Source organism: Hyla sarda, chromosome 2, assembly GCF_029499605.1.
Source record: "Hyla sarda isolate aHylSar1 chromosome 2, aHylSar1.hap1, whole genome shotgun sequence".
In the NCBI taxonomy this organism is placed as follows: Eukaryota; Metazoa; Chordata; class Amphibia; order Anura; family Hylidae; genus Hyla; species Hyla sarda.
This window is the reverse complement of record NC_079190.1, coordinates 202,034,886-202,061,774: the sequence shown is the minus strand read 5'-3', so window position 1 is coordinate 202,061,774 and position 26,889 is coordinate 202,034,886. Positions and strand designations below refer to the sequence as shown.

The following is a 26,889-nucleotide window of genomic DNA, read 5'->3' as shown; positions in this document are numbered from 1 at the left end:
TTATTGGGGGGCCTCTCTCCTTTCGGAGAAGGGCTTGCAATGGACCGTATCCTCGTGCACATTTTTTTGTGTGAACACTTTGCACTTTTTACTTGCACTTGGGTTTCTTGAGAGCTTGTACCTCAGCTCTTAAAAGCAGAACAATTTCTAAGCTAATCATTTTATTGTCTCATCTGTATTGTACTATATGCTTGGCATGTTGCAATGTGAGCATGTTGCAATATTGTTTTGACTCTGTATAATTTTTAAGTAAAAGAAAGGCAGGGGTGCACACATCTGTATCTCAGTTCTTGTCAAGTTTTTCAAGATAATACAAATCTGTTCATAGTTATGTGATGTGGACAGAGATGCTTAGCTTTTAAAAAAATAGACATTCGAACATGCAAATTTTAATGCCACCTTCATGTGGTAATTGTTGATCAATATTTTGCAGTATTTGTAAGCCAATACTAGAAGTGAATCAAAACCACAAATATGTAGGTGTTATGTTACTGAAAGACGCTGCAAAATGCTGACTACTATGAAAGTAGCATAATTATAACTAGTTTTCTACTTAGTTTAGTGTATCCTAGTGTGTCCATCACATGATCAGGAGAGATTTTTTTGCTGGTGATGGAGAAGACAGCCTGAATCACAATCTCCATTCTGGTTCAACCAAAAGATGTTTAATGAGGTTAAAGTTAGGGCTCTGTGCGGGCTAGTCAAGTTCTTCCACGCCAAAACAAGTTGTTCCAATAGAACTTTTTATTACGTTTTACAGTATAAACATGACAAAAGGTAAACAACAGGTGAGGCAAGTAGGTGAGAGTGTCAAAACACTCACACAACTGTAACAGCCATGACACCAGAGATATAACAATAGCTATAACCATAATAAATTCACATCCCTGCTACGGCAAGCTAGAATCCACGCAACTAGTGTCCTCTGGGGTGAGCAGTGCAGGGGAAGCCACAGCACCGGGCATCACACGGTGCCGTCAGGGTCCCCTGGGTAGGCATCTATAAGCATGGAGCTAGGGGGGGGGGGGTGTCCAGGTGGCATGGCCATTTCCTTAGTGAACAGCATAGAGTGTAGCCTTATAGCATAATATGCCGGGTGTGTATTAGTAGGGGAGGGAGGAGAGGGAGAGAAGAAAGGGGGGAAAGAGAGGAAGAAGGCGAGAGGAGAGGGAGGAGTAGAAATAGATGGAGATATGAGAGGACCTGTAACTCATGATGTAGGACTTACCAAGCAGCTCGGACTCGTCCGGGAAGCCCCCCGACATCCAGCGGCGTCATGTCAAACAGTTGGAGAAGGGAGGGATGTCAAGTCGGGAGAGGGTGCAGAGGTCAGGCCTCAGGAGCCAAAACAAGCTTTATGTCTTCAGTCAAACTGAAACAGAAAATGGCTCTTTCCAAACTGTTTCCACAAAGTTGAAAGCATACATTTGTTAACAACATATTATAAACATATATTTAGGACAGAATACTTTGTATATATACCAAGACAAGACCAATAATTACTCAATAGCTCAAAATCACACCATGCGAATCAAACATTTGTAAAATTAAGTAATTGGTTCATCTTTATTTACATACAGAATGCATAAAAAACATTAAAGGAGTACTCCGGTGGAAACACCCTTTTTTTTTTCAAATCAATTGGTGTCATAAAGTTAAACAGATTACTTCTATTTATAAATCTTAATCCTTCCAGTACTTATCAGCTGTTGTATGCTCCAGAGGAAGTTTCTGGAGTTCTTTCCAGTCTGACCACAGTGCTTTCTGTTGACACCTCTTTCCATGTCAGAGTATTAGCAAATTCCCATAGCAAACCTCTCCTGCTTTGGACAGTTCCTGATACGGACAGAGGTGTCAGCAGAGAGCACTGTGGTAAGACTAAAAAGTACTTCAGAAAGAAATACAACTTCCTCTATAGTATACAGCGGCTGATAAGTACTGAAAGGACTAACCTCTTAAGGATGCCCTGCACCCGGTCTTGGTATATAATTAGGGGTCAGACGGGTCAGTCCTGGTGGCTAATGAAAGCCAGGACCCTGGGCTAATAGCATGCGGCACCGATTGTTGTGCAGCATGTTATTAACCCTTTAGACGCGGTATTCAAAGTTGATCACCACATCTAAAATATAAGTGAAGCTTCCTGGAAGCTCAGTCGGGCTAGAACGCAAGCGGAGGGTGCCTCACCTGCCTCAATCACGTCCGATTGATTGCTGCAAGCCTGAGAGCAATCGACCGCCGATAACACTGATCCTCTCCATGTTAATGCATGGAGCTGATCTGTGTATAAGATCGGTATGTGCAGTGCTATAGCCACTAGAGGGGACTATAACACTGCAAAAAAAAAAAGTGTGAAAAAAAGTTAATAAATATTATTTAACCTCTTCCCTAATAAAAGTAAGAATCACCACCTTTTCCCATTAAAAAAAAAACTGTGTAAATAAAGATAAACATATGTGGTATCACTGCATGGGGAAATATCTGAACAAAAAAAATATATTATTAATTAAACTGCATGGTCAATGGCGTACACACGGAAGAATTTCAAGTCCATAATAGCATATTTATAAAAAGCAGTCAAAAATTCAGATCAATACAAAAATGGTGCCAATAGAAATGTCAGATCAAGGCGCAAAAAATGAGACCTCATACCGGCCCATACGTGGAAAAATGAAAAGTTATAGGGGTCAGAAGATAACATATACATTTTCCTGCATGTAGTTATGATTTTTTTCAAAAGTACGACAAAATCAAGCCTATATAAGTAGGGTATAATTTTAACCGCATGGACCTACAGAATAAAGATAAGATGTCATTTTTAGCGAAAAATGTACTGCGTAGAAACGGAAGCTCCCAAAAATTTCAAAATTGCATTTTTCTTAAATTTTGTCGCATTAGGAATTTTTTTTCCGTTTAATTGTAGATTTTTGGGAAAAATGACTGTCACTGCAAAGTAGAATTGGTCGTGCAAAAAATCAGCCATAATATAGAATTTTTGCTGCAAAATGGAAAGTGTTATGATTTTTAGAAGGTGATGAGGAAAAAATGAAAATGCATAAATGGAAAAACCCTACGTCCTTAACCCCTTGAGGACCAAGTGTTTTTCTGTCCTTGCACTTTCGTTTTTTCCTCCTTACCTTTTAAAAATCATAACCCTTTCAATTTTGCACCTAAAAATCCATATAAGGGCTTATTTTTTGTGCCACCAATTAACTTTGCAATGACATCAGTCATTTTACCCAAAAATCTATGGCGAAATAGGAAAAAAATCATTGTGTGACAAAATTGAAGAAAAAACACAATTTTGTGAATTTTGGGGGCTTCCGTTTCTACGCAGTACATTTTTCAGTAAAAATGACACTTTATCTTCATGCTGTAAGTCCATACGATTAAAATGATGCCCTACTTATATAGATTTGATTTTGTCGTACTTTTGGAAAAAATCATGAATACATGCAGGAAAATTGTTCTCTTCTGACCCCTTTAACTTTTTTATTTTTCTCCATACGGGGCGGTATGAGGGCTAAAATACGCTATTTTGGACTTTGGAATTTTTTTGTGGATACGTCATTGACCGTGCGGTTTAATTAATTATATATTTTTATAGATCGGACATTTACGCACACAACGATACCACATATGTTTATTTTTATTATGTTTATACATTTTTTATATTGAATTTGGGAAAAGGGGGTGATTTAAACTTTAATAAGAAGGGGGTTAATGTATGTGTTTTTAAACTTTTTTTAAACTTTTTTTTTACACTTTTAGGAGGAATCATTAGATTCCGCATACAGATCAATGTGGTTGTGTGCTCTGCGCTCGATTGATAAAGCCTGGTGCTGCCAGGCTTTATCATTCTGAGTGCCGGAGTGATCCATCCCACTGGACCACCAGGGATGGGATAAAAGCACCTTTAGATGCCGCTGTCAGCTTTGACAGTGGCAATCTAAAGAGTTAATAGCCGCCTGTGGTGATCGCCGCGTGTTTTCCATCAACATCGGTCTTTAGCTACAAGAATCGGTTGGGTGCCGGCCGATATGATGCGAGCTTGAGTCGGGAGCCCACGTCATGCACCGTTAACTGCACATGGGCGAGCATAGACGTCCATTGTCTTTAACTGGTTAAGGGGTTAAGGTTTTTAAATAGAAGTAATTTACAAATCTGTTTAACTTTCTGGCACCAATTGATTAAAAAAAAAAAAAAAAAAGGTTTTCCACCGGAGTACCCCTTTAAAGATGCACCCACAATGATGGTGTATTTTGGGTGGCTTCTAAATATAAATAAGACCAAATACCTTGTGCATGGCTATAAAGGTGGTACATAAAGGAAACATTGTAACAAACATGGACACAAAGGTTATACTCTAACACTGTGATTGCTTATAAAACAAGAAACATAAAGCCAACGAATAGCAAGTATTAAATTCAAGAACTAAGTTAATTAAAAAAGGGCACTTTACCCTAATGTACATTTTTCCTATGCTTTGTTAGATGTCCAAAAAGTGAATTGTGATCAATCCCTTCACAGAACATGTTTCCACGCTCCAGAGTCTATTGGCACTATGCTCTGCATTAGACATGGCATAACCATTTTAGGGATAGCAGGTGAAGATCTCTGTGAGGGACACTTAGTAGTAAACAGCACAGTTAGAAGTAGGACCATACATATAAATAAGTGTAGTAAAGCAGCACTTCAGAGTCCAGAATCCGCTTTAATTGGAAGTTGTGTGTACCAGTTTTTTTTTTTTTTTTGTTTTTTTTTTTATACTAACTGTAAAAAAAAAACAGTGCATAGAGGATTTTGTGTCACTTTTCTGCACATTCTAGGATGCCAATCTCCATAATAGGAATTATTTTTTACAGCTTGTAAAATGCCATTTCTTCCTCAAACCTGTTGCTACTCCCAAAAAGGGTACCTTTTTGGAGCACTTGTCATTGCTTCTTTTGATACCTCTGTGTACATGTAAACACCGGCAGGCATCTGTCTCCAAAAATGGATTCATTTAAAAAAGCATAAAAAAATACTCTAGAGCAGTTTGTTTTCATTTAACTTGTTCGTTACCATTGGGCATTAACCATTTACCCATATCCATACATGGTGCAGTAAGTTTGAAATCAACTTTTCCTTCAGAACAGCTCAAAAGTACATACACACACCTAGGTAACCAAACAGTGTTGTTCAGGGCTTTTAGGACCAGAACTTTTTACCAGAGTTTCTTGAACTGGCAGAACTTAACTTTTGAAAAATATGCCCATCATTCTTTTTAGGGCTGCCAGCCTATAATAGTAAAATGATGTATCACTCACCTGGATCTGTGGTTCTGTTCTTGACTTAGAGTCTCCGTTGCTATTATGGAAATATGCTCCTTTGCGCAATGGTCAAGAAAGCCAGCTCCCGGAGCTTCCCTGCCTCTGTCTCCTCTGCTGCCATATGCTTGCCCTTCTCTGAATATGCATATTCTTTTCAGAGCAGTCACATGGGCATACCTCTCATGTCATTTGGATGTTTACACATTACTTGTATTCATTTCCAAACTACACCACAGTACAATACTGTCACATAAAACAAAAAATTGACTGAGCAAGTTCCTTCTCATTTTAGTTTTTTCCTACTGTCCATAGAAGCATGGTAGTACCTCAGGGTGGGGGCCACATGGCCAGATAGTTTACGGTCTGGAGTATCTCAGTTCATAATCCAGACTACAGGTGTAGGAGAGGAGTTGAAGTTGTCTGGATGACAGACAGGGCAAAAAGAAAGCTGTCTACTGGGAACTTCCCAGTCACTCCAAGTTAGTAAAATGACTGCAGCACCATGCCAATGGCTGGAGTCTGCATGGACTATAGTCAGTGACAACACAGAGAAAGGATCATCTATCTCTGCCAGTGTGCACTGTAACTTATTTATTTTTTCATAAAACATACATGTAAAAGTCAGGCCACTTTTAATAATGTGAATAGAATACTCAGTATTAATTTAGTATTTTAACCACATACCTCAGGCCTCAAAGCCTCGTTTACAGTAGGACCTGTGTTGTAAAAGTATTACTAATAGGTGGCATAATAATATACTAATAAGTCTGATTCAGAATGGTGTTAACTTGAAGTTAGAAATTGTTTATAGTTTGTCCTGTCTGTCTGTTTAAAGATAAACTGTGCAGAAGCTACAGTGCATATATCTACATAGCACTAACAGTAGTACTGATGCTTCCCAAACTGTCTTCCAGCAATGCATGAAGTAACTCTGATATTTTTGTTACACTTCTTAAAATGACTTTTTGCCGTTTACAGAGGGCAAAAGAAGATGCTGCACAGAAACAAGAAAAAGTAAAGCTCTTGACAGAGTCTGTGAAGAACTTTATTGCAACAGCGCCATCTGCTGCCCATGAGCCCTTAAAGAAAGAGCTGGATGTTTTAGTCACCAACTATGAAAGACTATGCAGCAGGTTAAATGGAAAGTGTGAAACGCTACAGGTACATTTCATTGCTCTGGAGTTCCTGAAAATGCCATAAATATCCTGTCGGTTAAAGTTTAAAACATTTTTTTATAAGGTTTTCAGTCTCTCAATGTACGTGTGTAACATACATAACAAACAGGCTTATGCAGTATGCATGGGTTTTAACATTATTGTAACAGCATGTTTGTGCAACGCCATATTTATAACTCTAATTTGGTTATTTCCTAGCAATCATGAAGAAAATTGTCATTAACAAATGAGAAGACCAATTGTAAAACTAACATTTATTATTAAAGGGGTATTCCAGGATTTAAAAGTTTTCATTTTTTTTGTGGGGCTGCTACAAGTATTAAAAAACTTATCTTCTCCGGTACCCTGCAGTTCTTGGACCAGCTACTTCCCAGATCAAAGAAAGTAAAGTGGTTAGAGCCTCTGTCATTTCATTTAACAGTCATGGCCGTAAATGTTGGCACCCCTGCTATACACATGTTTATTCCCTTTGTGTGTATTGGAAACCAAAAAGGCATGAAAAAAGGCAAATTGGACATAATGTCACACCAAACTCCAAAAATGGGCTGGACAAAATTATTGGTATCCTTTCAAAATTATGGAAAAATAAGATTGTTTCAAGCATTTGATGCTCCTTTAAACTCACCTGGGGCAAATAACAGGTCTGGGCAATATAAAAATCACACTTGAAAGCAGATAAAAAGGAGAGAAGTTCACTTATTTTTTACATTGTGTGTCTGTGTGTGCCACACTAAGCATGGACAACAGAAAGAGAAGAGAACTGTCTGAGAACCAAAATTGTGGAAAAATATTAAGAATCTCAAAGTTACAAGTCCATCTCCAGAGATCTAGATTTGCCTTTGTCCACAGTGTGCAACATTATCAAGAAGTTTGCAACCCATGGCACTGTGGCTAATCTCCCTGGGCGTGGACAGAAGAGAAAAAATGATGATAGGTGTCAACTCAGGATAGTCCAGATGATGGATAAGCAGCCCCAAACAAGTTCCAAAGATATTCAAGCTGTCCTGCATTCTTAGGAAGCATCAGTGTCAGAGTGAACTATCCGTGGACATTTAAAATTAAATGAAACACTAAGGCAGGAGACACAGGAGGACCCCACTGCTGACACAGAGACATAAAAAAGAAAGACCACATTTTGCCAAAATGAACTTCAGTAAGCCAAAATCCTTCTGGGAAAACTTCTTGTGAACAGATGAGACCAAGATAGATCTTTTTGGTAAAGCACATTATTCTACTGTTTACTGAAAATGGAATGAGGCCTACAAAAAAAAGAACACAGTACCTACAGTGAAACATGGTGGAGGTTCAATGATGTTTTTTTTTATTTTTATTTTTTTTGCTGCCTCAGGCACTGGGTGCCTTGAATGTGTGCAAGGCATCATGAAATCTGAGGATTACCAACATATTTTGGGTTGCACTGTACAGCCCAGTGTCAGAAAGCTGGATTTGTGTCCAAGATCTTGGGTCTTCCAGCAGGACAATGACCCCAAACATACATCAAAAAGCACCCAGAAATGGATGGCAAAAAAGCGCTGGAGAGTTCTGAAGTGGCCAGCAATGAGTCAAGATCTAAATCCCATTGAACTCCTGTGGAGAGATTTCAAAATTGGTGTTGGGAAAAGGCGCCATTCCAATAAGAGAGACTTAAAGCAGTTTGCAAAGGAAGAGTGATCCCACATTCTGGCTGAGAGGTGTAAGAAGCTTATTGATGGTTATAGTAAGCGACTGATTTCAGTTATTTTTTCCAAAGGGTGTGCAGCCAAATATTAAGTTAAGGGTGCCAATAATTTGGTCGAGACCATTTTTTGGAGTTTGGTGTGACATTATGTCAAATTAGCTTTTTTCCTCCCTTTTTTGGTTTAGTTCCAACACACAGAAAGGGAATAAACATGTATATAGCAAAACATGTGTTACTACAATCCTTTTCTGTGAGAAATATTTCATTTTCTTGAAAAATTTTAGGGGTACCAGATTAATAAAAAATGATGATTATAATACATCTTTAACCCCTTAAGGACTTAGGACGTACCTGTACGTCCTGAGCCTGCTCCTGGTGTTAAAAACGGGGTCACTCTGTGACCCCCCATCACACCGGGTCGGTCCCGGCTGCTAATCATAGCCGGGACCCTGGGCTAACAGCGTGCGGCACCAATCGTTGTGCCGCGCACTGTTAACCTTTCAGACGCGGCGATCAAAGTTGACCGCCGCGTCTGAAATCGAAAGGCTTGAGCAATCGAGCCCCTATCTCGCTGATCCGTGCAGAGCTATGGCTCTGCAGGGATCAGCATAGGAGATCAGTGTGTGCAGTGTTATAGGTCCCTATGGGAGCTGTAGCACTGAAAAAAAAAGTGAAAAAAAAGTTAACAAAGGTCATTTAACCCCTTCCCTAATAAAAGTTCAAATCACCCCCCTTTTCCCATGAAAAAAAAAAAAACTGTGTAAATAAAAATAAACATATGTGGTATTGACGCGTGCGGAAATGTCCGAACTATAAAAATATATCATTAATTAAACCGCACGGTCAATGGCGTACGCGCAAAAAAGTCCAAAATAGCGTATTTTTGGTCGCTTTTTATATCATGACAAAATTGAATAAAAAGCGATCAAAAAGTCCAATCAATATAAAAAATTGTACCACTAAAAACGTTAGATCACGGTGCAAAAAATGAGCCCTCATACCCCCCCATATGCAGAAAAAAATAAAGTTATAGGGGTCAGAAGATGACAATTTTAAACGTATAAATTTCCGTGCATGTAGTTACGATTTTTTCCAGAAGTACGACAAAATCAAACCGATATAAGTAGGGTATCATTTTAATCGTATGGACCTACAGAATAAAGATCAGGTGTAATTTTTACTGAAAAATGTACTGCATAGAAACGGAAGCCCCCACAAGTTACAAAATTGCGCTTTTTCTTCAATTTCGTCGCACAATGATTTTTTCCCATTTCGCTGTAGATTTTTGGGCAAAATTACTGATATTATTACAAAGTAGAATTGGTAGCACAAAAAATAAGCCATCAAATGGATTATTAGGTGCCCAATTGAAAGAGTTATGATTTTTTAAAGGCAAGGAGGAAAAAACGAAAATGCAAGAACGGAAAAACCCGGGTCCTTAAGGGGTTAAAGGGGTTTGCATTCTCTCCAAATTTCCTTTCACATTTATGCAGCCTGGCTGTGGCAAGCTGATTTAAAAAGTACTCCTGAGGAAAAATATGCTGGCAAAAAGTTATACAGATTTAAAAATGACTTCTATTTAAAAATATAAACCTTCCAGTACTTATGCTGTATACCACTCTTTCTTTCTAGTCTGATCACAGCGCTCTCTGCTGACACCTGTATGTGTCAGGAACTGTCCAGAGCAGGAAAAAATCACCATAGTAAACCTCTCCTGCTCTAGACAGTTCCTGACACAGACAGAGGTGTCAGCAGAGAGCACTGTGGTCAGACTGGAAAGAACAACAAAACTTCTTCTGTAGTATACAGCAGCTGATAAGTACTGAAAGAATTAAGATTTTTAAATAGAAGCCATTTACAAATCTGTTTAACTTTCTGGTACCAGTTGATGTGAAACATTTTCTTTTTCTTGGGAGTACCCCTTTAAATCTGTGGTACTTTGATATGTTCCTCAACACAAATGAGTGCCAACACATGCAGGTGTGTCCTTCCTTACTTTTTTTTTTACACAAGTAAAAGCAAATAATGGAACTTTATCAAGTGTCAGACCTCGTCACTTCGTCGATTCAGCAGGATAGTCAACCGGATATGTATATATTGTCTGTATCTCACAACCTCTGTATCAGCAACTTGTCCTGAGGAAGGGCCCACTCTTGGCCAGAAATGCATTGATATGTGCTTTCAATAAATCAAATTTTACTAATCCAGTTGACTATCCTGCTGAATCGACGAAAAAGTACTTTTTTTTTTGCTTTTATCTGTGTGTACCAATACTGAACCAGAAGCCATTCTGGATTGGGAGAAACCAAGCTGCAGGACCCCATTGCATAATATATGCGCTAATAGATGCTGTGTTCTCAGCTCAATGTCACAGGGTAAGTGTTCTTATCCTGTAATACCCCACATGTGCCTGTCATACTTCACCAGGGGTGCTTGTGTGTCTCTCTCCTTTTTTTTTTTGTCCTTACTTTTTTTAGACTGTTTAAGATATCTTTAGATATGTTGGGTAAGATGAACATCTAAAAAAACAAAGCTGGTTGTCTTGGAGACTTATCTTAGGATGTATGGAAATGTGTTATATATCTAAATATTATATCTATCTATCTATTTGTATTTGTATTTTCTATTTCTATTCTATATTAATTCAATATGAAGTATAATATATCAAATAAAGGAAATTGTACATTGTTTATATTGTGTATTGTTATTAAATCATGGTCATAATTACTTGTCATAGGTGGTATGGAAATGTTGGCTAGAACTATTATCATACTTGGAAGCTGAAAATAAATGGATTGATGAGACTGAAGTAAAGCTAAAAACTACTGAGCAACCAAAGGGGTCACCAGAAGAGATTTCACAGGCCTTAAAGGTTTGTATGGAAGTGATATTGATTTAAATGTAAAGCGACTGATGCTGCCTTATGAAATTAATTATGATGTTTGATTATGAAATAACAACATCCACGTAAATTATTTTGTGTAAGCTGAAATTGGAATTCAGCTTGAAATCTGTTGTTAAAGACAATTAATTATGTTGGTGTTACTTAGGATGATGAAAAATGTGTCTGCATGTTAGTAGCTTTTGAAAATGAGAATGCCCCTTTAAGTGCTACTTCAGCTTCCTTGGGTGCCTGCCTAAATGAAAAAGAAAACTATTTACCTCTCCTGCCCATCCCCCCATTGACTCAGTATGTCTGTTCCTGGTCTCCCCCGAACTTCACTTCCTTGTCCCGAAGGCCAACATGTCAGAGGCACTCAACCAATCACTGGCGAAGACAGGATATTGCTGCTGCCAGTTACTGGCTGAGCGACAATGTCTCACACTGACTCCAGCATCAGGTCTCTGCGACGCTCTTCCACTTGGTGCTGAGTGTCAATATGTCACATATCTGTTCAGTCTTACCTCATCCAATGATTAACCCTCTTGACAAATTGACCTCATGCAGGAAGTAGAGTGCCATAGAGAGCATGATAAGCAATATCGGAAGCAGCGGGGGATTGCAGAGGATAAGTATAATTGTATTTTGTTTAAGCCCTTCCCTCCCCAGGACGTATACTGCCGCGTGGCCCTTTGCTGAAATCAACAGCTAGAGGCTTCATCTAATAGCCTGCAGCGTTGATCATCACTGTAAGGCTATTAACCCTTTAAATCCCGTGATCAAAGCTGATCACGGGACCTAAAGCTGGCAACTCAATGTTGCTGGCTGGTTGCTATGGGTGATCGGGACTACCGCGGGACAATCTTGCGGGACAAAGGTGCACAGCATTAAAACTGTATTAAAACTGTCTGAAAGTTGTAGACCCTGTCTTTGGTGACTGCAGTTTTGAAATGTAGCCCTTGATTACTCAAGGACTGGAACAGTTTATCATGTTCTGTTCTGATTTTTACTTTCACAAAAAGATCAGTTTTCTGTATAGAACAGAGCTGTTGCTATGTGACAACATCTCTGTTTTAAAGTATGATGTTATGGAAGGAATGTTACAGAATGGACCAGTTTCTTCTATATCAGTACTGTACTTGATTTGTTTTTCTATGAACAGAGTTTTGTTCTTTATTTAGTATATATAAAAAGAAAAAAAAATTGTTAATATTCTGCATTTCAGTATTTATTTATATTCAATAGGACTATCATTATTTTTATTTATTTATTTATGGTGATTTAACCTGTACAATTATGTCTAGTCCATAGAAAAAATTATGAAGCATCCAGAAGACAATCGGAATCAAATAAAAGAACTTGCTCAGACATTGACCGATGGGGGTGTGATGGATGAACTGATCAATGAAAAACTGGAAAACTTCAATACACGTTGGGAAGAAATACAACAGGAGGTAATCTATAAATGTTATTCAATCCAACAAATAGCTACTAATTATACGTAAATTATGGGTGAGATCCATAAAGGCAGATGTGTATCTCTAAATGTTTCATTTTCAGTTCTATTTCATAAGGAAAATAACTGTGAGCTATAAAAGCTCAGCTATGTTTCATGATACACAAGTGATTTTAATATATGTTTACAGTGGATGTATGATCAGCAATGAGTTTTGATATGTAACACAAGTATTGGCAACATTTGAAATCTGGTACAACTATTGTACACTTGTGATTAACCATTCTCTGTTTTATTTTCAGCGCAAAACACAGAATTGGATTCATTTAATATGTAGAGATAGATATATAGTATAATTTTTTTTTTATTAATTAACTACAGATTCTTTAATTGTTGTGCCATTCTCTATATCAAAAGCAATATAAAATATAATGTAAACCAGTTGATGTCTTATATAAAACCAGTATGCCAACCATAAAGGGATGGACACGGTTAGCAACAAATTTCTCAAGTAGGATGTCATATTTAAACAATGCTATATTGGTGCTAGGAACCCCAACATGTGCCAAGAAAATGTCCCCCAAGCCATCACACCACCACCAGCAGTCTGAAACAAATTCTGACCCTGGTATCCAAATGTTACAACTGGGATAGAGACTCATCAGCTAGGCAACAATCTTCCAATCTCACATTTAGTGAACCTGTGTGAATTGTAGCCTCAGTTTCCTTTTCTTAACTTGCAAGAGTTGCACCAAGATTGTCCTTCTGCTGCTGTAGTCCATCTGCTTCAAGGTTTAATATGTTGTGCAGTCAGATATAGTATTCTACATACCTTGGTTGTAGCAAGTGGTTATTTAAGTTACTGTTACTTTTCTATCCTCTGAAACCAATCTGTCCATGCTTTTCTGACCTCTGACATCCACATAACTGCCGCTCACTGGATATTTTCTCTTTTTCTGACCATTATCTTTAACCCTACTCAGACCAGCCATTCTGGCACCAACAACCATGGCACATTCAAATTCACTTACATCCCCTTTCTTTTCCATTCTGATACTTGGTCTGAACTTCAGCAAGTTTTCTAGAAAAAAAACTAAAGAAACAGCATTATATGAATTTGTCAAATGTCCATAGTGTTGAGCGGCATAGGCCATATTCGAATTCGCGAATATATGGACGAATATTCTCCATATATTCGCGAATATTCGCATATTCGTAATACCCGCGGTAAATTAGCATAAACGGAAATTCGCATGTGCGGAAATTAGCATATGTAAATTTTCGCATATGCGAAACTTCGCACACCAGTCTCATACAGTAGTATTAGAGTCTTCTTTACACCACACAAGCTGGAAGCAGAGAGGGGTGATCACTGTGATGTGTACTGCGAAAAAAAAAAAAAAAAAAAACCGAATATTCGTAATTACGAATATATAGCGTTATATTCGCGAATATTCGCGAATTTGCGAATATGCGTGAATAAAATTCGTATTGCGAATATTCGCGAGCAACACTAAATGTCCATAGTGATGTCTGATTTTCTAGCCAATCACATTTGCCACAGGTTTTGCCAGAGGTTTTTGCGGCATTGTATATTCAAAGTTGTTTCAGGTTACAGTGACCTGTCAAACACTTGTGTAAGTCGAAAATATTGTATTATGAAGCCATTGTAACATAAGGGAACCCTGTACTACATGTTCTTTTTGAATACTTTTTGCTATCGGTTTAAGGACATCTGTCATTTCCAGTGTTTTTATTTTTTATCTTTGTACCGGTTAGTCGTTTCACTAGCTTGCTGTGGCTCAGAATGACCGTGACCCTATTCTCAGTACATGAAATCTCTTGAACTACATAATGAGATCAGGAAGAAGTGGGATAGGCCTCAGAACAGAAGATTACAGCATTCAGAAGAGGTTTCCTTTTAACAATTTTAGCAGTGCCTTCCTCTCATGCTGCAATAAGGCTTCAGTCAGTGCCAACATTACGAATTACTTCATCTCTCATTTACAAAGTTTTTCTACTTCTATTAGAATATTTTTTTTAAAGCAGACTGAATGAGTGGCAAAAGTCACCGAAGTTCATCTTATAAAAAGGTGTTTTCCTATATGGTCTGTGTTTTCCTGCATATGAAGTTAGTGAATGAGAAATAACATATTTTCTTTTTATTACAGGCTGTAAGGAGACAAAAGGTTCTTGAACAAAGTATTCAGTCTGCTCAGGAGATTGACAAAGCCATTCGCTTAATTCAAGAGTCTCTTGGCACCACAGACAGACAGCTGACAGCTTATATTTCGGAGAGAATTGATGCAGCCCAGGTTCCGCAGGAAGCACAGGTAAGCTTCTATTAACCTCTTCTGCAGTTGTTTCCAGTGTGTAAGAAAACACACTGTTTGATTGGAAGACATTTTAACTTTAGATGCCAGATGATACTTTATATCAAAGACAACCATAGATGCACACAGTTATATTCGATAGGTAAATCAACTCATCCTGCATTCTGTAGGCACAACTGACAAGGGTCATGTCAAGAACAGATCTGAAAAATCAATATTCACTGTTCAAAAATACTCACCAAGAAGTGTCTATTTGTTTTTACTCAGACTTGCAAACAATTTGCTTTGCTACAGTGACTATTGTTCACATACTGTAAAGCTGATTACTGTGAATGGCCCTGTGAGTCATCCCTTGGTTACTTAATAAGATTTGACGTTGTGTCAGCTGCGTGTGCGAGATGACCTTGCATCCTTTGTGAAATTGCAGAGTGTGATAGACAAAGCACCATGCAAACTGTTGTGGGGTTAGATCTGTTATTTGGCATTACAAGTTTCACAAAAAGTTTGAAAAATTCAGTAGACTGGAAAAAATATCTGCAACCACAGTCCTAAATTGATCCTGTTTTTTGACACTTAGCTAAAAATACAAATAGCCCTATGTTACTTGTTCTTGTACTTGTGGAAATTAAAAGTATGGGGGAACACCAGCATGTTAGTGTAAAAATAAAAATAAAATTTACACTAACATGCTGGTGTAGCCCCCAACTTTTCCTTTTCATAATATTTGTAACGCAATTTCTCCGAGTATGGAAATACCCCATATGTGGCCCTAAACTGTTTCCTTGAAATACGACAGGGCTCCAAAGCGAGAGAGCACCATGTGCATTTGAGGCCAAAATTGGGGATTTGAATCTGCCACAAAAATACCCCACGGCAGTGTTTCCCAAACAGGGTGTCTCCAGCTGTTGCAAAACTCCCAGCATGCCTAGACAGTCAGTGGCTGTCCGGCAATACTGGGAGTTGTTGTTTTTCAACAACTGGATGCTCTGTTTTTGGAAACATTGCCGTACAAGACTTTTTTTTTTTTTTTTTGGGGGGGGGGGACTGTGTAGGGGTATATGTATATGCAGTGTTTTACTTTTTATTTTGTGTAGGTGTAGTGTAGTGTTTTTAAGGTACATTCACATGGGTGGGTTTACTGTGAGCTTGAGCTGCGGTGGAAAATTTGCTGCATCTCAAACTTGAAGCAGAAAACTTGATGTAAACCCGCCCATGTGGATGTACCCTGTACATTCACATGGGGGAGGGGGGCAAACCTCCAGCTGTTGCAAAACTACAACTCCCAGCATGCACTGACAGACCATACATGCTGGGAGTTATAGTTATGCAACAGCTGGAGGCACTTTGGTTGTGAAACACTGAGAGCTTGTTACTTAACTCCCAGCATGTACAGTCTCTCAGTGCATGCTGGGAGTGGTATATTTGCAACAGTTGGAGGCACACTGGTTGCGAAACGCCGAGTTAAGACACAAACTCTGTTTCATAACCAATGTGTCTCCAGCTGTTGCAAAACTGCAACAATCAGCATGCATTCACAGTTGAAGGGCATGTTGGGAGTTGTAGTTATGCAACAGCTGGATGCACACTTTTTCATAGATCATTTTTGCCTCCAGCTGTGTCATCACTATAACCTCCAGCATGCACAGACTACCAAAGGGCATGCTGGGAGTTGCAGTTGGAACTCCAGCTGTTGCAAAACTACAACTCCCAGCATGCCCTTTGGCTTTGCTTGCTGAGAGTTGTTACTAAGCAACAGCAGGAGGTGAACAGACCTCACCTCCTGCTGTATCCTGCCGCCGGGACTGCCGCCATTGCTGCCGCCAATCCTGCTGCTCCTGTCGCCATCACCGCACCAGAGGGACCCCCACCAGACCAGGGAATAGCCGCAAATCACCGGTCTGAATTGACCAGCGATTTGCGGCAATCGCTGACATGGGGAGTCTCAGGACCCCCGTGGGCGATATGCCGGGATGGCTGCTGATAGATATCAGCAGTCATTCCGTTCCGATCACTGCTTTTAGACATTGAATAGAGCTTCATCTAGGAAAGCTGTGCTGTAAATGTACGGCGCTGTGCGCTAAGTACTTCTTAGCAGCGCCGTACATTTACGGCACATGTCCTTAAGGGCTTAATATAGTTGAAAAATTGTAAAAAAGATGAAATTTTTTTTATTTCACCATGACTTTTCCTTAATTCCTGTGAATGACCTAAAGGGTAAATCCTGCTGTGAAAAAATACATTTTTAAAATTTTCATGAAAATTTCAGACTTTTCTGTACAGCTTCTAAGCCCTCTGACATCTTTAGAAGTAGAAGGTCATTAACCAATGGATGCTATCATAATGTAGACATATTTCAAACGTGAATTATTTAAATTAAAATGCTAATCTTTACAATTTTTTGGCAAATTTTGAAGTTTTTCATATATGATAGGTAAAGGTATTTACCAATATGAATCACTAACATAAAGTACTATGTGTCACGAAAAAAGTTTAAGCCCAAAGTTATAAACACTTAAAGGGTCATAGGTAAAATTTGGAAAATAGTCGTTGGTCCTTAAAGGGGTACTTAATCCCTAGACAGCTTATCCCCTATTCAAAGGATAGTGAATAAGATGTCTGATTGGGGGGGGGGGGGGAGTTCAGCCGCTGGGACCCCATGCGATCTCTGGCCCCGACACCCAGGCTTTCCAAATATTTAAACTTGATTTGATTTTATACTTCCTGTTGTCAACTGGGTTCTTAAATTCCTTTATACGGTCACATAGTGACAAAAAGTACATTAATTTAACTCATAAGGTGTATTGGCATCTATGATCAAAATAATAAAAGAATACAGAATATCCTTTGAAAATATTGGCCAATACTAGTAGCAGATGGTGAATTGAGTGACGTTATTACACCTGCTCAATCTATGACTTATTGTTGTGGTTGTAATATAAAAGAAAAAAATAGTTCAAAGCCTATATGGAAAACTTTGACTACATGGCTTAAGTCAATGATTCAAGGCTCTCACCTCTGTGGCCAATGCACTTATTGCCACAATTTGCCTTATATGAAGGAGTTTAAGAATCCAGTTGACAACAGGAAGTGTAAATACAATAATTGTATGTAGATGTATTCTGAAGCATATCAATACAATCAATACTTAAGTGGATGCTCTATTATCAAGATATATGAGAGAAACACATGAAGACAACCCATTAAGTTTAAAATTCCGGAGTATATCTCAATGTAAATTGTGACCCCAACATGGAAGAAGCTCAGTGGATTCACCGACATCAAGCAAGCACTTGCAAAAAGTGCAGTGGCCACTACTATTACAGATCCTTTATTATTAATTTTCCACCATAGATACGTTTTGTTAATACGGGAACCATATCATTCATTTCAATGAGCTAATCGGAGTCAGATAGTGACTCTGGTCAGCTCATTTTTGCCCCGCATCCAGTTTTCTGACCGAACTTAAAATCATGGTTTACCATGGTTTTAAGTCCGGTCAGAAAACCGGATACGGGTCAAAAATGAGATGACTGTAGTCACTATCTGACTCCAATCAGCTCATTCAAATCCCGGCTGGGATACGGGAGCGCCCAGTTAATACGGCAGCCGGATCCGGTTGCCGTATTAACAAAACGTAGAGTGGATGTCTGACTGGTGGGCTGTTGTGGTCTTACCTAATGGTTCTAGCTGTTATTTTTAGACATTGACTAGAGGTAAATATAGTTATAATGTAGCACTGTGTCTGGCATGGTTAAATTTAGCAATTTTAAGAAACAGTAATGAGACTGAAAGACCACTGGATGCAATATAGCTGTCAAGTGTGGATATCAAAACCTCAGCAAAATCTATCAGGTGATTTACGAAGACTGGCGTTTCACATGCCATAGCATTAGGGCGATTCATTAAGAGGCTCCATCCTCCTGATGATTCCGGTATTGCTGCACCTGCCCTCCATCCAATGCACAAAAATCAACAGCTCAGCTCAAACCACGAGTTCAAAACTCGTAAGATGTATATTTGTACATCTTACTTTTTCCCCCTGCAGATTCCACTACCAGTTTTGATCTACAAAAGACTGCTACAAAATACTAACCAAAAAGTGTCTAAACTCTACACATGCATCCTTTGCACTGGAGCCTGAAACATGTCTTTTGCCTACACGTGACTTACTTGGCAATAACTAGGCCTAATGTTTTGCATCAATTAAGCCATAGCCATAACTACTAATGAAATACTTTATACAAAAGAAGGCATGTGAAAACAGCCCATGGAGAGTTTGTGATCTGCAAAAATAACTCAAAAAAAGAAATTAACTAATAAGTGTATTCTAGTTTACAATATTTTGGTAATGTACATAGAAAAGTAATTATTATAAAGATACATGTTTTGACTATCTTCTAAATATGTTTTTAACATGTATAGTAAGTAATAATCATAATACATATATACCACATACAACAGTTGCCTTGCAGACTATATTTACAGCAGGTGTAATGTAATCACATATTGTACATTTTCAACAGTGTCATCACACTGACCCAAAATATAATTACTCTATTTATATAAAAAAAATGCCTTAAAATGCCAGATAAAAAAGATGTTAAACACAAAGAATAGCTATTACTATCAGAATATGCAACAGCAAAAAACAGGAAAAAAAAATCTTCTGCATCTGTAAAGCCAAAATTGGCTGTTTTCTTTAGGGATTAAAAGTGCAAACATAACAAATAAAGCACATCTCTAAAATGTTATAGCTTTACCTTTAGATGCTTAGGTATAACTAAGAAATGTTTTATAGAATTGTAGCACTATAGTAAAAAAATCATTGGAAGTTTCAAAAGAGAGCATTGCTAGTTTAGTGGACTTCTTACTCCATCATGTGGTGAGAAAGCTGTATTGCTTTCATTCATCAGTATAAAGCAAATAACTACAGATTCTACCAAAGAGAAATGATAAAAAGCAAAATAAGCCTTACCATAAAAACAAGCCTTATGAAAGTCTTACACTTTGGTAAGGCTTGTATACATAAAAGATGCTGGGATATTTTGCTTTTTATCATTTCTCTTTCGTCCAGTTAGAGTGGTGTTTATTTGTACTATGCACTTACATATGCTACCATTTTATATGTGACAATAGTTGTATCTTGTTTCTTGTAGTGTTCAAGTCTGCTAAACCTGCCTTCCTCTGTAGTGTGCCCCTTGTAGGGTTTGTTATTGGTGCCATATTTTTCAGGTTCACCGAAAATATATACTAAAATGTTTACACCATAAGGTAGGGTCACATGTGGTGCTCCTGCAGCGTATTTGATGCTGCGGATTCGCTACTCTCTGTCCCTAGAATTTGCCTCCAGCTATGCATGTGTGTCCTGCTCATAGCAGCAATGTGCTGCTATGAGCAGACACAGAGAGAGCTGCTAGTTGTGCACAGATACGCAGTTTACTCCAGACAATGCAGACGCTCCCCCTGCTCTCTGAGCTATGGCCGAGAGCGGTTACAATGTCTGCAGTACACTACGCAGCTCCCTTTGTGTCTACTAGTAGCAGCAGATTGCTGCTGCAAGCAGGACACATGGGCACAGCTGGAGGCACACTCTAGGGAGGGGCAGTAGCGCATCAGTACCATCAAATATGCTGCGGATGCGCTACTGCCCTCTTTGTGACCCTACCCTTACTAATGATTTTTTTATTGCACAGTTAAAATTAAAGTAGTCATTGCAAAGTGCTATTTGTTCTGAAATATAATATACAAGTGCTCATAGGACTTTATGGATGGAAAAATATTAAAAGGCAAGAAGGAAAAAACAAAAACACAAAAATGTTAACTGACATTGTCCTGAAGGCCAAAACGAGCTGCGTCCTTAAGGGGTTAAGGATAATGCAATCTAATTTTCAAAGCTCTTTAAAGTTCTTCAAAAAATCATTATAGTTGGGTATATATCAATGTTTATTTATTTATTTATTAATTTATTTATTTTTTGCTCAATGCACAATGTTTACCATTAGTTTTACATTTATATTTACATTGTGTATATCTCTTTTTATTTTAATAGAAAATACAGTCTGATCTATTAAGCCATGAAATTGGTTTGGATGAAATGAAGAAGAAAAACCAAGGAAAAGAAATGTCTAAGAAGGTCCTTTTACAGATTGAAATAGCACAGGTATTATTTTTATTAATCATTATAATTATTATTAACTCTGTTTACTAACCACTTTCCGACTTTAAACATAAACATTTGGGTGATCTGCAGTTATCTCTGCACAGCCCCCCTTCTCCAGAGGGAAAGCAGGGATATTGTATTGTTGTCTCTTCCTTTCCAATCACTGTTTACACGGTGCTTACTGAGGGGTAATTATTATTAATATATTTGTTACTTCATCCGCCATCAGTGGTCATTGTGACAGATATACCCATTATAGTGCATTAACTAACACTTGACTGTGACAGATATGCATTGGTCTCTATGGAAGTATCACAGAATTATCCAACAGTATTTAAATGTTTATTTGCTTCACAAGAAATATATTCATAAAATGTACTAGGTAGTAGTTTCCACTAGCTACTTAAGGGTATGGTCACATGCAGGCAGCAGATTTGTTTTGAATGTGCTACAGCTCTTTGCAAACGTTTCCAACCAACTTCAATGGGACAGTCAAAATCTGTCCACAGCAAAACCTCAGCATGCAAACATACCCTTAGGGTTGCAGGTTACATATGAAATACATTGCACACTATTCCATAAACGTGTGCAGAATATTTCTGGTGGGCTTACGAACACCTTAATCCTCTCCCTTCAAATAGCATGCAACTGTCTGGCACGAGCGGTAAGTAAGACTGCTGTTAATGGATGGAGTAATCTTCTTTCTGTGTTGATCTCTGAAGACTGCGTTTGGCATTGTAAATTAAATTCATATTCTGACAGAATTACTTTATATGATGTAAAGCTGCTATTAGTTTAAGGAAAATATGGATGCTATTATAAAACAAAGGCTTTGTTGTATTTATTAACCATGTCTATAGCTACCGTAAGTTTTGTGTTAGATATGATACTTAACATTAATTCAATGTAATATTCTGTATTTTTAGAAAAAATTGCAGGAAGTTTCTACAAAGTTTAGACTATTCCAGAAACCAGCAAACTTTGAGCAGCGTCTTCTAGAATCTAAAAGAATTCTAGATGAAGTGACATTGGAATTACCAGTTTTGGAAATGAAGAGTATTGAGCAAGATGCTGTTCAAACTCAGTTGGATCATTGTATGGTGAGTCCTGTTTATCAGAAATATTTATATTACTTGTTTTAGTGTATAGCTTTTTATTTTTATCTTGGAATGGGGAACAAGTTTTACATTTATTAGATATGCATAACTGTAAGTATCTGCTGAATAAAAGAAAATGTGTTGTGTAATAAATATTTGTTGGTTGCATTAAAGCTGGATATAGCTTTATAGCTGATGTAGCTGGTTGTAGCGTTTAATCCTTATAAAGTTAAGTAGCATTTATATGCCAAAGCAGTAGCATGCCAAAGCATGGCAATATTTTGAGAAGTAAATTTCAAAAAAAAAAAAAAAAAAAAAAAATCTTCTTACAAATCCAGCATTATTTAGACTTCAGCTTTTCACTGTAAGCAAACATTGTCCAAAAAAGTTTTAAAGGGCATGAAAGGGCCAAAGGCAAAGGTAAGGCTCATTTTTCTTCAGTCTGAAAAATTAAAATTTTTGAAGCTCATATCGAGTCTCAAAAAAGGTTGGCAACATTGCCTAATGGTACCCTCATTCATTTTTAATTAATAGCTGGTCAATAACGATAAACCCAGTAATTTTGGAGGTTGATTTATTCTGTGGTATGAGATAACAAGATTTATAGTAGTCCATTTCACAGTCCTCTGTCTCATTGTTATTCTTCCTTCATAATTCCCATGTTTAGAATGTTATTCTTCTATGTGTTTTTTGTAATTCTAACCAGTGTATCTCTCAATTATTGTGCTTAATGAAGCAGCGGAGAACAAATGTGTATTTAATCTGTTTGTTTGTGAGGTCATTAAAGGGTCCAGTAAGCATAGCCAGGGGTAAATTATTCCAAGCACTTAGGAGGAAGATGAGTTTAAAAAGCCATTTCACTTTAGTACTCACACTCTGTAGACCAAGTGTGGAGAGTACTGTTGAGTTTTAATTAAAAATGATATTAATTGTGGAAATTTAGCATTCATGTGGGTTCAGTATTATATACAAGCTGGCTTTAAGACTTGTGTCAAACACAAAGGATTTTTATGTATACTTTTTGTTTTTGTTTCTTGTTTTGTAGCCAAATAAAAAAATCTCAAAATCCGTGACTTTTTCACAAAATTAAAAAACAAAAATAAAATAATGTAATGTAGTCATGAGGCCTAAAGGCGGTTTTTACACTTTGGTTTCTATGTAGTAAACATAGAAATGATGTTTGACACTGCTAATGCAAATTCACTCACATATCAGCTAGTAGTAAAAGCTACAATGTATTATTATGATTTATTCATCTAAGACTCTTGGCACATACTATGACCTCACACAATACTGTCTCAGTGTTTTAGGTTAATCCTACTAGATATAAAATCATCCCTGTGCCTTCTCCATAGTTCAAACCAAGCAAAATCAAGAATCATTACCATAAAGACTGAAAAAGCAGAAAGGATTACTAGTCCATGACATTTTCATGGTCCAAACCTGAACTATAAGCTCCGGTATTGTATTTTATAAGGCCTCCATAAAAGTAGATTCCATTACCTCTTTAGATGAGATGGAAAAAAATATGTGAGGCTGATGAATACATTTAAGTATTATTGTCAATGGTCCTGTGAATGAAATGAATTTGCAAGTTTATTACCTGAGTATGTTCAATAATAAAAAAGCAAAAATGAAATCCATCCCATAAAGGTTTTGGCAGCCACTCTAGGAATGATTGTATCATTTTTACTTTTGGTCATGAAAAATGAATGTTTTATGGGTAGTTGTACGGTAACAATTTAAAAATTCCTAAATAATCCTTGGCATCTTTCCCTAGAAACTGTACAAAATACTAAGTGAAGTTAAATCTGAAGTGGAGACAGTGATAAAAACTGGACGTCAAATTGTGCAAAAACAGCAAACCGAGAATCCTAAAGATCTGGATGAAAGGCTGACTGCTTTAAAGCTGCAATACAATGAGCTAGGAGCAAAGGTACAGTAAGCCAATGTTTTCTAATAAACATATAGTTACACTATGGCAATATAGCAATTCATTGATTTGAATATAATACTATTTTTTATTTGTATAAATGATAGCTCTAAAATTATAATGCAGCCCATATGGATTTGATCTGAACAGATAAAGGCTACATGTCCATAGATAAACTGGAATGAGGCTTCTTCTTGGCCACGTCTACTGCATCGGGTTCTTTGTATACCGGCTGTTCTGAAATTTTATTTGTATTCTAGTCCTCATTTGTGTGGCAGAACAATGTGCAGGATGTTATATGGAGATACATGGCAGGCTGGAAACTCTGTACTATGTAGCTATAGGTACCAAATTTGCCACTGCATTGTCCACTATGTGGAGCCATACTTCTAATATATCCCCCTTGTCACCCCATGGTCCAGTCAGGCAATTCTGGAAGCAAAATAAAAAAAAAAACTAAACAAAAAGAGGATAAGTGTCTAAGGGGATAAGTGTCTAATTGAGGAGGGGAGGTAACCGCTGGCTCCTGCATGTCACCCTGGTATTCTAAAACTTTGTTTTGCTTGTTTTGCTTTGCTTGGAGTGGCGGTGGTCGACATGCCCCCTCCATGTAACTCTATAGAACAACTGGAGATACAGTTGTGTTTCTCTGGCTTTCCCATAGAGAGACATGTAGGGGGTGTGTTGACAGTAATCTGACACAAAACGGAGGTTGCTCCTTGCATAAGGACAGCTGGGGCACCGGCAGGAGATCACCGAGGTCCGGGTAGTTGGATTCCCCGCGATCAGACACTTATACCCTATCCTGTAGGGGAAACAATGTAATGTACCTGAGTTCCCTTTAAGGTTCATAAAAAAGCTTGTTCCTAATAAATGTAAAAAAGATCAGTGATCAGCTGATGATTGCTGATCATATTGTTCATGCAGGCCCACAAAATTGTTAAACCACTATACATTGCCCTATGTAAATGGAGGATGTTTGTTCAACAATATTGAGGGCTGCATGCACAATTATTTGGCCTTATATAGGCTCCTTATTAGCATATTTTTTATGCTCATTTAAGTGCAGGTTGTCTAATCTTTAGGGGCCCTTAGATTACAAAATATGAAAATATTATGAGGGTCAGCAAACAGTCTCTGAAGAAAGAAGCATGACAGCACTAACATATCTCCTGTGCAAAAGATTTATTTATTCCAGATCTAAAAACAACTTGCGGGAAGGAGCAGGATGACGCAAGTTGTTTTTTGACCTGGAATAAAGAAATCTTTTGCATCGGAGATATGTGAGTGCCGTCATCCTTCTTTCTTCAGAGACTGTTTGTTGTCAGGCTGCCTTTGATGTACAGAGAACCACGTGGATATCCCGAGTAAACACTGGTGTGACCAGGACTTTATCCAGTGCCCACAATAGGCAGTGCCTACTGCACTCTTGAACTTTGTGATTATGAGGAACAGCTCTGATGTTTGAGGTGTATTTCCATAGTTTTTTTCTACCAATCAGGAGCAAAAAATATGCTAAAATAATTGTGTTACAGCATGCTGTTATTTCTTAACTGCTTTGCTAGTTTTATCTTTGTTATGTCTTATTTTAAACTATGTTTTATATTGCAAATTCTATAAAATATAAAATATGTTTTTTATTCAAGCTAAAATTTTAAATAAGTTTAGCCAGTTTAGACACAAAACAATCAATATAGATATTTTTAACCCTTTTGCTGGAAAGCAGTATGGTATTGGAACCAATTGGCCATATTCAAAAATTGGTGGCAGTGAATTCTGTGTCTGGGATGAGTGGACTGTGTTAGGGAGTGATTTATGACTGGCCTAAAACTTATCTATTGGAAGTTAGAGTAAGACAAAATAAATTAACCCTTTAAAGTCTCCCTTAGCTGGGGACATGTGAATGGGACAAATTGTTGTCAGTAGCAGAATATTTATACTTTTATCAGAACTTTAAATTATATGTTTAATACCATACCAACACAGCAGCAGCATATTAGTCTTTAAATTCAACTTGATAAAAACAGAAATGGTCGCACATCCACAACATGCACCTTGATCTAATGCTTCTCAGCAACATTTATTAAACCAACATGTCATTTATGTACTTTATGATCGTGAAGTGCAAGCCCACTAGCCACATCACGGTCACCTGTAATTAGTGGGTCCCTAGCATCCCTAGCATAAAATGGCGCAGCACTGAGTGGCAACCACCACCACCCCGGCACCAGTGCCCACAGGGGGAATGACCCAACTGGTAGAGCAACCCCAATGCCACTCAAACCAGTCCCTGGGCCACGCCACCCCACAGACACAGCACCGGGGCAGCAACGGACACCAAACAGCACCGCACCCGGGGGAACAGGTGTAAAAGGCTCATTCACCATGTGCTCCCAGTATGAGACTGGGAGGCTGCCAGGAGGAATAGGGCCCTAATGCAGCCTCCTGACAAATATATAGGCCTGGGCTGAGGGTTAGGGGCAGAGTGCAGATGAAGCAAAAAAAAAAAAAAGAGGGGATAGAAAACACAATGTGAATTCAACTTGTGAAAAAACAGACATGTTCGCACATCCACAACATGCACCTTGATCTAATGCTTCTCAGCAACATTTATTAAACTAACAGGTTGTTAGTGTACTTTATGATAATGAAATGCAAGCCCACTAGCCACAGCATGGCCACCTGTAGGTAGTGGGTCCCTAGCATCCCTAGCATAAAATGGCACAGCACTGAGTGGCAACCACCAATGCCCCATCATCAGTGCCCACAGGGGGAACGACCCAACTGACAGAGCAGCCTCAATGCATATTACTCTTTATATCCATATATTTCTTTATTTTTTTTAGTTAAATATTTTAGTTATATTG

At 38.0% G+C, this 26,889-nt stretch overlaps 1 protein-coding gene across 2 annotated transcripts in view; it reads left to right on the top strand.

The window, feature by feature from the left end:
* Positions 1-26,889, top strand: part of DMD (dystrophin) — a 2,642,350-nt gene that overhangs the window by 1,041,188 nt on the left and 1,574,273 nt on the right. For both annotated transcript variants that reach the window (XM_056556147.1, XM_056556148.1), the window contains exons 27-33: positions 6,288-6,470; positions 10,900-11,034; positions 12,348-12,497; positions 14,671-14,832; positions 20,882-20,992; positions 21,919-22,092; positions 23,870-24,025. In XM_056556147.1, coding sequence (XP_056412122.1) covers positions 6,288-6,470; positions 10,900-11,034; positions 12,348-12,497; positions 14,671-14,832; positions 20,882-20,992; positions 21,919-22,092; positions 23,870-24,025 — 1,071 coding nt within the window. The remainder of the gene's footprint in view (positions 1-6,287; positions 6,471-10,899; positions 11,035-12,347; positions 12,498-14,670; positions 14,833-20,881; positions 20,993-21,918; positions 22,093-23,869; positions 24,026-26,889) is intronic.